This window comes from Prunus persica, chromosome G7, assembly GCF_000346465.2.
Source record: "Prunus persica cultivar Lovell chromosome G7, Prunus_persica_NCBIv2, whole genome shotgun sequence".
Lineage (NCBI taxonomy): Eukaryota > Viridiplantae > Streptophyta > Magnoliopsida > Rosales > Rosaceae > Prunus > Prunus persica.
In genome coordinates, this window is record NC_034015.1 from 8,609,153 (window position 1) to 8,621,347 (window position 12,195).

At 38.7% G+C, this 12,195-nt stretch overlaps 2 protein-coding genes across 3 annotated transcripts; one reads left to right on the top strand and one right to left on the bottom strand.

Moving 5' to 3' along the window:
* Window positions 285-1,255, top strand: LOC18781828. The gene is made up of 2 exons (XM_020568941.1): window positions 285-316; window positions 631-1,255. The coding sequence occupies exons 1-2, from the start codon at window positions 285-287 to the stop codon at window positions 1,253-1,255; spliced, it is 657 nt and encodes a 218-aa protein (XP_020424530.1).
* Window positions 1,189-11,308, bottom strand: LOC18784234 (GTP-binding protein BRASSINAZOLE INSENSITIVE PALE GREEN 2, chloroplastic). Of its 2 annotated transcripts, XM_020567898.1 has the most exons (4): window positions 10,706-10,820; window positions 9,253-10,610; window positions 8,014-8,181; window positions 1,189-1,879 (listed from the first exon to the last, which is right to left on the bottom strand). In XM_020567898.1, exons 1-4 carry the CDS (start codon window positions 10,818-10,820, stop codon window positions 1,529-1,531), a joined length of 1,992 nt encoding a protein of 663 aa, XP_020423487.1. In that variant the 3' UTR covers window positions 1,189-1,528. The 2 variants fall into 2 exon arrangements, with proteins under 2 accessions (XP_020423487.1, XP_020423488.1); XM_020567899.1 differs by lacking the exon at window positions 8,014-8,181 and having other exon boundaries at window positions 10,706-11,308.

The following is a 12,195-nucleotide window of genomic DNA, read 5'->3' on the forward strand; positions in this document are numbered from 1 at the left end:
TTGCAACCCCTTCAACCAATCATCTCAGAAGTAACTAAAGTAAGTGATTTTATTTTTCCGATTGGGAATTGGAATGTTGATTTACTAAATTTGTGTTTTCATGAGGAAGATGTTAAGGCTATTACATCTAATCCCTTTGAGTGTTAATTATCACAAAGATCGATGGATGTGGCATTATACTACTAATGGAATTTATTCTTTGAAAAGTGGATATAGGCTGGAGATATCAAAGAAAAAGGATTGCAGTGGGGCTGTTGGATCTTCTTTGGAACCAAGAGTTCAAAATGCTTTCTGGAGGAAAGTTTGGTCCCAAGAGGTACCACAAAAAATCTTATATTTTAATTGGAGAGCTATTAAGAATTATCTTCCTTGTAGATCTAATCTGTTGAAAAGGAAAATAATTTCTGAGGACTCTTGCCCCATATGTAATGTGAATTCTGAGAGTGTAATTCATGCTTTGTGGAGTTGTCCTAATGCCCAAAAAGTTTGGAAAAAAGTGCTGTTCAAGGAGGTTTTCACAGGGCTAAACTTTTCCAACTATGGGGATTTGTTTGAAATTGCCACTATGTATCTTTCGAAGTATGAAATGTGATTGTTTTTATATATCTGCTGGAGTTTATGGCAAAACAGAAATAAAACTGTTATTGAAGGTCGTTCTTGTGCACAAGATGTGATTTTTAACAGAGCCCATCACTTGGCTGGTGAATATGGAAGTCTTGTAAAAGGGGAACCTAATTTAATTGTAGAGAAACCAACCAAATGGTCTCCTCCTCCGGCTGGTAAATATAAACTGAATGTTGATGCTGCTTTTATTCCTGAAACAGGTGTGGGTGGAATTGACGTTGTTGTTAGAAATGACAAAGGGGAAGTGATGGCGGCTATGGCCCTTCCTCTTGCCAGTGCCACCTCATCTAAACATGCGGAGATCATGGCGTTTCTTTTCGAGATGAAATTTGCTTGGGATGCTGGCTTTTCTTCCATTTTAATTGAATCTGATTCACAAGGGGTGGTAAATGATGTAAAGAAGGACGAGGAAGAGTCATGGGCATCAGATGGGCATCTTATTGATGATATTAAGAGGAGTTTGCAACACTTTGAAGATGTTATTATCTCCTTTAGTCCAAGAGGGGGTAACCAAGTAGCTCATTTTCTAGCAAAGCATGCTCTTAATTGTAATACTATGGTAACTTGGATTGAAGAGGTTCCTTTCTGGCTGGAATCAATTGTAAACGATGACATGGTTGTATCCTCTTAATTGTTATCAATGAGTTCTTTTTTCGCAAAAAATAAAAAAATAAAAAAATAAAAAAATAAAATCCTAAACCAGGAAACAGTATTCATGATTTATATAATCCCACCAACATACTTAACGCTAAGGTTTACTCAAAACAATGTCAGCATACAATCATTTTTCCTTCGATTAAACTAGAGGAACTGTTCCTTTAAACTGCGACTCGCTTCTCAGAGCTACAAGATTGACCATGTTTCCAGCGGCAAATGATGCAGAGCAAGCATGCTTATCTTCTCTTCAAATGGACGCCTCTGAAAGGAAATCTGTACTCTCCATTTCGAGCTTTTTCCTTTGAGCTTCAAGTTTGCTTTGGTTTCCAATGGCCTCGGATATTGCTTTCGGTAGCCAAAACCCAGGTCTCTCAAGAGATCGTGCTCGATCAAGAACTAGTGGTTCTCTCAAAGTGATTTCAATGCCATCATATGCCCACAATGCCAAGGTTGCTTCCCCTTTGAGACCTATAGAAAACCAACCTAAACCAGCTATCGCAATATCAACGCTGTTTACATCCCAACTTGCTCCGGACACTTTGATTTCCCTCTCTTCCCATGTGCCCATCTCAAAAGCACGGTCGGCACCAATTGGAGGCTGCAAAAGTATAAGCCGTGTACGGTCAGTAAAAAGTACACTTAACCAAAGGAGCCCTTTCATGTTATTTCTTGAAATATTCAAAGGGGAAAAGAAACTAATTAATGAAGATTGGGGGCAACTAAACATAGTACTAACAGTGTCCTTCAATTGATGGTTATCAATTTGAGTAACCAAAAAAATTACATATATAATAATGATTATCAATCAATTGGAAGGATGCCAAGGATGCTACCGTTCATTTGACCTTTCCATGATAGTAAAGTGCCTTTGAGTTTGAAGACTAATCAAACATTAACATAGCTTACTTTAGTGCAAAGCATGTCACAAATGCAGACACAAGAACCTTTCAAGACAACATTTGCTACAGTAGATCATAAAAATGATACTATGTTACAAGAAAAACCATTTCAAAACAAACTGCAAATAGGTATTGCAGGTCTCTTCTGCTCCAAATTATGCTGCAATCTCAACGCTACTTCAAAACTGTTAGCGTTTGTATTATTCAAGCTAGGTTTTCTTCTGTATTTTGGTTGTTAGAGAGAAGAGAAGAAAAAAATGGAGCAGACTTGCATAACCACTCTGCTTGCTCTCGAAATCAGTGAGCTAAGCAGTTTGTATATTCCTTTCTCTAACCGAATGAGCTCACACGGCATGTACTACATGACCATTAGCTCTTAGCTGGATTCACACACAATTCAGTGAATCTCAGCCATTCATTCAAAACAATCCTAGCTCTTGGCTATTCTACTCTTTACTGAATTTAAGCCTTACACTTGTCATTCTCTAGGACTAAGTGAATACACAACTTTGCACTCTAGGCTTAAATGAAATCAGACTCACTACTTACAATTCTACACTCCCCTTTAAGTGTTGAGCTGATTTCACACCAAGCTTGTCTCTGAGGTAGCAGAATCGATCCTTAGCCAATGACTTTGTAAAGATGTCTGCCAGCTGCTCATTTGTAGGGCAGTAAATCAAGTTAATGATTCCTTCTTGCAAGGCATTCTTAATGAAGTGATACCTTCGATCAATGTGCTTAGTTTTCTGGTGAAACACAGGGTTCTTTGTGATAGCAATAGCAGCTGTGTTGTCACAATGTAGTGGTGTAGCTTCAGCCTGAAATTCACCAAAGTCTTCCAAGACAAACCTGAGCCAAATTGCCTGTGTAGTTGCTTCTGAAGCACTAATGTATTCTGCCTCTGCTGTAGAAAGAGCAACACAGTTTTGTTTGACTGATGCCCAAGCAAAAACACCACTGCCAAAAGAGAAAGCATACCCTGAAGTGCTCTTACTGTCATCCACTGAGCCACTCCAGTCACTGTCACAGTAGCCAATTAACATTGCATTCCTTCCTTTCACATACTCCAATCCATAATCAAGTGTTCCCTGAATATATCGGAGAACTCTCTTAGCAGTCCCATAATGCTTATTAGTAGGACAATGCATAAATCTAGCAAGTAGACTAGATGCATACATTATATCGGGTCTTGTAGCTGTGAGGTATAGCAAGCTTCCCACAATCTTCCTATATTGCTCTTCATTTGCTGGACCACTTCCATCTTCTTTGCTTAGCTTCTCTGTTGTAACCAACGGTATAGAGACAGGTTTGCATTCATGTAGACCAAATCTGTTCAACAAGGATGCTGCATATTTCTTTGGTGAAGAAAAATGCTAGTGTGAGTTTGAATGACTCCCATTCCCAAAAAATGATGCAAGAGTCCCAAGTCTGTCATCACATATTTCACCATCATATCTTGCTTGAACTCCTCTAACATTGATTTAGAACTCCCTGTATAAACAATGTCATCCACATAGATGGACACTATTAGAATTTCTCCCCCTCCTCTGGTTTTGGTATAGAGGGTGGCCTCACTTTGACTCTTGGCAAAACCACATTGGGCAAAGTAGGTGTCAATCTCACCATACCAAGCTCTTTGTGCCTGTTTTAGGCCATAGAGAGCTTTCTTGAGTTTGTACACCTTATCTTCACTCCCCTTGACCAAGAACCCATCCGGTTGATCCACATACACCTCTTCTTCCAAAACACCATTTAGAAAGGCAGATTTGACATCTAGTTGATACAGTTTCCAGTCCTTTTGTGCTGCCAAGGCAACTAGGGTGCGGATTGTATCAAGTCTAGCCACTGGTGCAAATGTCTCATTGTAGTCAACACCTGGTTTCTGAGCATATCCTTTGGCAACCAGCCGTGCCTTGTTCTTCTGGACTGAACCATCAAGGTTCAGCTTGGTCTTGAACACCCACTTAACCCCAATTATAGGTTTAGCTGCTGGTCTGTCCACCAGCTCCCATGTTGCATTTTTTTCAATCATGGAAAGTTCATCCTTCATTGCCTTCATCCAAGATTCATCTTTTGCAGCTTCATCATATTTTTCTGGTTCCATAATGCAAAGGTTGCATTGAGCTAGAACATCATCCAGATTTCTCCATTTTAATGGAGTATGATCAAAGGCTTGAGTATTTCTCATGCTGCTGCTTATCTCACTTGTGCTTGGGGATGGAAAGTGGTCAAGACTTCTAGGAGGTGTTACTTGGGAAGAATCAATAGGCAGATCAGATGGTCCTTCATGAAAGAAAACACTTTCTTGTGTATTAGACATTTGTTTCCAATCCCAAACTGCATTCTCATCAAAAACAACATCCCTTGAGAGTAGAATCTTCTTAGTAGCAGGATCATATACTCTATAACCCTTTTCACAGATTGCATATCCCACAAGAATGCCCTTGGTGCTTTTTGAATCTAACTTCTGCCTTACTTCACTTGGTATGTGTACATAACACACACTACCAAATATTTTTAGATGAGCCAAACCTGGTTTTCTCCCACTATATGCCTCAAATGGTGTCTTATCTCCAAGTGCTCTAGTAGGACACCTGTTCAGCAAGTAAACAGCTGTATGGACAGCTTCTGCCCATAGAAAGTAAGGCAATCCTTTCTCATGGAGCATAGCCTTTGCCATTTCCACCACGGTTCTATTTTTCCTTTCCACCACTCCATTTTGTTGTGGAGTATAGGCCATAGAGAGTTGTCTTTGAATCCCTTCAACTTCACATAACTTGTTGAATTCACTAGATGTGAACTCTCCTCCTCTGTCACTTCTCAAACATTTCACCTTGAAACCACTTTGCAACTCTACCATTGACTTGAATTTACGAAAACAATTCAATGCATCAGATTTGTATTTGAGAAAGTAAACCCATACCATTCTTGTACAATCATCTATAAGTAGCATAAAGTACTTGTTGCCAGCAATGGATTCATTTTGCATGGGTCCACACAAATCCACATGAACTAGTTCAAATGGATTGCTTGCTCTCCATGCTTGGTTCTTTGGAAACCATTCTCGGTGCTGTTTTCCAAACTGACATCCATCACAAACTCCATCAACTTTTTCCATGAATGGCAGTCCATGCACCATATCCTTCTCTTTGAGTTGATTTAGACCTTTTAGGTGCAGGTGACCCAACCTTTTGTGCCACATCCATGTAGAATTGGATACACTTGCCTTTAGTGCAATATGATCATTAGAGAGCAATGCCAAGGGATAACACCTATTCCTTTTCATTTCCACTTTGATTACAAGGCACTCTAGTGAAGGACCTTCAAAGATGCTGCACAGTTTTCCTCCAAATACTAGATAGTAACCGTGTTCATCCATTTGTCCCACACTTAGTAAATTCTCTTTCAATCCGGGAAGATACATCACTTCCTTGATATATTTTCTGCCTTTGGTAGTGTCAATTGCCAATGTGCCCATTCCAGCTACATTCACAAGCTCACCATTTGGCATTTGCACCTTGCCTACCACATTTGTTCTAATATCTGTCAGCAAACTCCCATTTCCAGTCATGTGGTTGCTACACCCACTGTCTATATACCATTCTCCAGTGGTATTTGTGGCAGCAATAGTACTATTAGCATAAAATAGATTTCCAGTCACTTCCACCTGATTTGCACAGTTTGCTTTCTGCACATTTCTGCTTGCAGTGCACTCCCTAGCCAAATGTCCAAATTTATCACAATTGTAACACTTAGGCTTTCCCTTGTATCTACATTCACCATAATGGAATTTAGAACACACCTTGCACTGTGGTTTTGAACCTTCTTGACCCACTGTTGTTGATGAATTCTGTGCAAAGTTGGTGTGTTGAGGCTTGGAATTTGATTCCCATGGCTTGCCTTTCGAATTCCAATTTTTCTGAGACTTAAACTGACCAGCTTGATATCCTCCCTTGTTCTGGTTTTTGGAATTCACAGAAAAGGAGGCAAATGCCTTCTCTGCTGTATCAGAATTATTTATGCAACTCAAATCTTTGCTCCTGACTTTTTAGAATTGCAATAACTTCCTGTAAATCCACTGTTTCCAGACTTTTTGTGTTCTCAATCACCAAACAAATAGGATCATAAACCTTATTTAAGCTAATTAGAACCTTTTGAACAAGCCTTTCATTTGACAGAGATTCACCATACGTCTTCATTTGATTTATTAGTTCATTCAAACGAGTAAGGTATGTAGACAGAGATTCATTTTCATGCATCCTAGTATACTCAAACTCTCGTCTAAGATTTTGAAGCTTCACTGACCTGACATGGTCACCACCATGGTATTCTTCATATAGTAGATTCCATGCCATTTTAGCTGAATCAGCATTGGCAATGCGAGGAAAAATCTGATCAGAAACAGAGTTCTGAATAATCCCCAGAGCTTTCGCATCCCTCATAAGAACCGCAGCCATCTTCTCATCATCATCCTCTGTAGATGTTTCCTCAGCTGCCTTCTTCTTCTTCGATTCTGGAATCGTGATTCCTTTCTCCACCAGATCCCACAACCCGTAAGACTTGAAGATGGTTGTCATCTTGATTCTCCAGAACTCATAGTTCTCACCGGAGAAGATCGGGGTTCTTACCTCTGAACCTCCAGAACCAGTCATTGCTGATCTCAGACAACCACAACCAGCTTACTTCAGATATCAATAATGAGCTTCAATCGATCGTCACAGGCTTGAGTGAGCACCGATTTAGCTTGATTTCACAGGTTTGAAAAACACCCAGATTTTTAATTGATCCAACCTGGCTCTGATACCATGTTAGCGTTTGTATTATTCAAGCTAGGTTTTCTTCTGTATTTTGGTTGTTAGAGAGAAGAGAAGAAAAAAATGGAGCAGACTTGCATAACCACTCTGCTTGCTCTCGAAATCAGTGAGCTAAGCAGTTTGTATATTCCTTTCTCTAACCGAATGAGCTCACACGGCATGTACTACATGACCATTAGCTCTTAGCTGGATTCACACACAATTCAGTGAATCTCAGCCATTCATTCAAAACAATCCTAGCTCTTGGCTATTCTACTCTTTACTGAATTTAAGCCTTACACTTGTCATTCTCTAGGACTAAGTGAATACACAACTTTGCACTCTAGGCTTAAATGAAATCAGACTCACTACTTACAATTCTACAAAAACAGTCAGGCAGACAACTGAAAACATTTTCTCTTCGTTATGTTTGAGCATTTAGGTTCATTTAATAGACTAGTCCTGGACACAAAATATGGTTGTGCTGGATGAAAAGTATGCCGGAGCTTGAGGATCCCACTTATAGACTTATTGTCTCTTCGTTATGTTTGAGCATCTAACTTTTCTATAATATTTCCTATTGTACTTCTGTTTGGTGATGCATCAGTATGCTTGAGGAGCCCATTTTGTCTTAAATTGCAAAGCAGTGGAAAATTTCCAACAAATCAATCAGATTCATTGTCAACATTACATATTCTAGGAGAGGTTTCGTCCTTCGTGACTATCAGTGGATTCAGAGCACTATAAAGCTACACCCCCTCACAGATTCCAAAGAATCCGGTCAAACATTTGGTGGGCCTTTTCTGTGTTAATGACTAAGTTCTTACTGCTTACTAAGTTTCAAATGATGAATCCATTGGTGCTATAAAAGACAATTTTCTAGATGAGATTTCGGTAACAATCATTTTATATTACCTGCATATGTCAGGACTATAATATCCTTATGAGTTTTTAGATCCAAAATTAAATTGCATTGAGCTAGCTATGCTATAAAATGCATAATAATGGCGAAGATGTATCTAACTGGGATAAAGAACTACCTGCAACCTAACACCACCATGTTTCCTCCATGTCTCATCAGCATTTTCTATCTTCCCCATATGTAAAGAAATATTTGGCGAAGCCCAAACTGTTAAATAAATTGTTTCCACAGAAGCTTGAATAAGGTCTAGTCTCACTAAACCACCGACATGTATGGTTTGCCCTGCCTGCAGATATCAAACATATGAATTTTTAAATCCCATAGCACTTAGGTTGAGTCAACCCCTCCCCTTCAAAATTTACTAGTCCGTGCTCATGCATCGGCAAATAGTATATACATGTAAGGACTTTCTTCTCATTTTAAAATTTTAAAGTAGAATCTAAATAGAATATTGAATTGATAACTTAGGGGCCTGTTTGATAATGCTTATGATTTTCGTTTTTAGTCTTTCTCTTCCTTGCTAGGTTAAAGAGATAGTGGGAAAACATACGGGTGAAAGGAGGGAGGGAGGTGCGCTGCGAGGAAGAAATGAGGGATGGAGATAGGATGTGAGGAAGATATGAAGGAGAATACGTTAAAGAAACTAGAGTTGTCATGGTTTTTGCATTTTATTCATGAATCATTTTATTGTGCAGTTTTTTGTCTTTCCCTATATTTAATTAAAAATAAAAACCATAAACGTCTTTCTCACCAAAAAGCCTCTTAACAACTTAAAGCAATTGAAACAAAAACTATGAAAACTGGAAACACTAGACATAATAGTAAAAAACACCCAAACTATTAATCTGATGTTCACTCCTTGCTTCATTATAGAATAAAGCTACGTGTTCCTGCCATATCAAGTAAACAAAATAATCTAAAATCTACTGAATTTTAGAAAGCCTCTTTTGCCACTGAAAAAGCATGTTCATAGACATAACATCTAAGATAAATCCAGTACAACAATTCAACTGACACTTCACAAATCATTCATAACCTGCAACGTAAAATAAGAAACCAGAAGAAGGATTAATTGCTTACAGAAGCGGTCAAGTTTACATGTCTTTTGATTAGGGCGGAACAGTGGGGACCTATGATCAAGAGGTTATTGAAAATGTTCATATGTTATTAATATGATCAATTATTAGGATTTCAACAAGAAGTCTCAAGAATTAGTGTTATACTAGCTTTAGTCAAATGTGCATAAGGATAAAATACTGATGAATGCACATAACAACTACAATGCACATAACAACTGCAAACATATTTAAAGAAAAAATGGTCCAAAAATAAAACAAAATGGTAACAACTAACTTGCCTTTATCCTATAAGTCCGAGGACGAAGCTCCTTCCGTATTTCAACCATTTTCTGTTCATCCCTATTCAATCTCATGGACACCAAATAGGGATGTAGAAGTCCTGGAGTGTCAAACAACTTTGCCTTAGCCGACAAAATCCCTCCAACTCTCAGGATCCCCAGTGTTGTCCCAGGAACTGGTGCTTCAGTGAGCTTTGTAACCTTTGCACCTTCTTTCTTTGCAAATGCATTTATTAGAGTAGACTTGCCTGCATTTTGAGCCCCAATAACCCATACATTCCCTCGAGGACCAGCCAATTCTTTGAGGAAGGACAACAAATTCCTGACACCCAAATCCTTATGAGAACTAACCATATAAACCCCACTTAGCTTAGGTCCCCCTCCAGCCTTAGCACGATGGCGGACCCATTTATCCAATCTAGCAGGTGATACTTGTGATGGGAGGAGATCAACCTTTGTGGCCACAAGGACAAGCTTTGGCAGTCTTTTTTTAAGCCTAGGATCATTTTCAGTTCCTCTTAATGCTGCAAACAATGACTTTGCAGCCCGTTTAGGGAATGACCCATCAAAATCAACACAATCAACAACCATAACCACGACAGGATTGGCACTTGCAGCAGGTTTAATTAACCGGGTAGCAATCAACCTATCAAAATCAAAATCAGGCATTAAATTTTCAGCTGCTTGGTTCTTCACCTGCCCATAATTTCTTAACGAATGACATCGCGCACACACTGTAACCTCTTCTTTCTCTTTCTGAGCCTCTCTAGCCATTCTCTTCTTTTCTGCTTTAGGAATCTTCTTCTTCTTCATTTTCTCTATAGTTTCCTCATTAATGTTACCGTACCCAACCCCTGCCGGAGAAAAACCATCCAAATCCAAATCATTTTCTTCCTTCCCCAACAACTTACCTTCCAAGTCATCTGAATCCCAGTCAAATTCATCCCCCATTTCCAATTCACTTTCTTCTTCATCACTTTCTTCATACTTACCCTCAATTCCATCAAAAAATTCCTCTTCTTCTTCTTCTTCTTCTTCTTCATCAAACTCTTCAAATTCATCCTCAACACCCTCCTCGCCATCTGACAATTCTGATACAGTAAGCTTCCTTTTCTGATAATACCCAGGAAGGTTTGGGTCCTTATCTTGCATAAAGACCCCACAGCCAGGGCAAAATGGCCCATTTCTCTCATCCTCATCTCTTCCTTCACTCAAAAATGGGTTTCCAATTCCACCACCTTTTCTTCGTGTAATCTTCCCATGAACTTTCTGGGCTGTCTCTATGTTTTGTTGGTTGTTTACAGCAAAATTTATAAATGAAACTTTGTTGCCATGTTTGTTTTTGTCTAAATTAAAGCCTAAGAAACCAAAAAACAGTGTTATTTGAATGCGGTTGCAGTTCTAGCTAAAGAAAAGAAAAGTGAATGAAAACGGAGAAGTGGAGTGCGTTTACCTGCTGAAAGGTGAGCTTTCGGAATTGGGTTTTCGTGTATGTTGCCATTGTTGAGAAGCTTCAAGCTCAGCTTTGCTGTTGAAGGAAGAGTTACTATAGATAACAAAGTCGTCATTTTGTTCAAGGGAAGGAGAGAGTGGGAAGAAGAAGACCAAGTTGTGTGCCTAAGCTTTGGATGGCAAAGGGCGGGTAGAGAGTTCGGGCCGGGTCGGGTCGGCCATTCAAGTTCGTGCTTGTGTGTTTCTGGGCCTGAAACAGGTCAGGGATGCGCACTTCAATGGATCAGGCTTGAACGTGGTTGCAGACTAAATAAAGATTTTTATACACTCGTGTCTATAGATTTTAGGGGCATTTTGTTTTTGTTTTTTTGTTTTTTGACAAAAATTCAATTTTCGTTTTTGTAGCATGATGAAATTTTTACTTTAATACATGTAGTTTCAAAACTGTAAGTTGACCCTTTATTGCAATTGAAGGACACATTCAGATTTACGTTAAGAAAACTAGTAAGTTGACCTTGTAGTTTGATTTTTATTGTGATTTAAAGACACATTCAGATTTACATTCAATATTTTTGACTGAATAAACATGTGTCTCTTACGTTGATGGGTATTTTGGACGGAATTTTGGATTGTCTTAGAAAGTCTTTAGAAATGACTTGGATGTCTTTGCGTTAGTCCTCCTTGGAATGGTGCTAAACTTTTCTTGCTTTTGGTGTGTCCTCATTCTACAACGTGGTCCTGCATTTTGCCAAAAGAAAATGTTACTTTGTTGTTGGTCCTGCCTTAAAAACAATACTTACACGCACAAAGTTGTTGAAACAAAAATAAAAAGGAAGTTGTAAGAAAAACAAAATGTGGTGAAACATCATATAGCTCTAAAGCCATGTCTTGTTTTTGGTCGAGCTCTAAGCCATGTTTTGTCCCAGCAAGGTACCTCTTTTGTACCAAGCCATGTCCTTAAGTTTGTCCCATGCCTTGGGCAAGTCAGGCATATCATCTTTTACACACACACACACAAACAAACATGTTAATGACACATTTTAAAATATAATAAAACACAATTATTAATTTCACTACTACAAAAAAGCAAAAAGACGACGGTAAATCACCGTCGTGTATTTGGTTTTTCAATGGTCGTGGAATCCACCGTCATCTTTTCCCTCATAAACCACGACGCTAAATAACCGTCGTTGTTAAACAATACAACGTCATCAAAAAATACAAAACGACGTCTTTGTACTGCAAAAAGATCTAAAAAAAGCAATCGATGATGATAATAGACGACCAATTCTCTAAAAAGACCGTCGTTAAAAAGGGAAAATATGACACATATTAAGAGAACAAGGCCGCAAGATAGACATACAACGACGACAATAAAAATACGCCGACGTTAAATATAATTTTCACGACAATAAAAAATATGACGTCTTTAAATACATTAGAAGACGACGTTATTGATACCTACTACGTCGCACATATAAACACAACCGT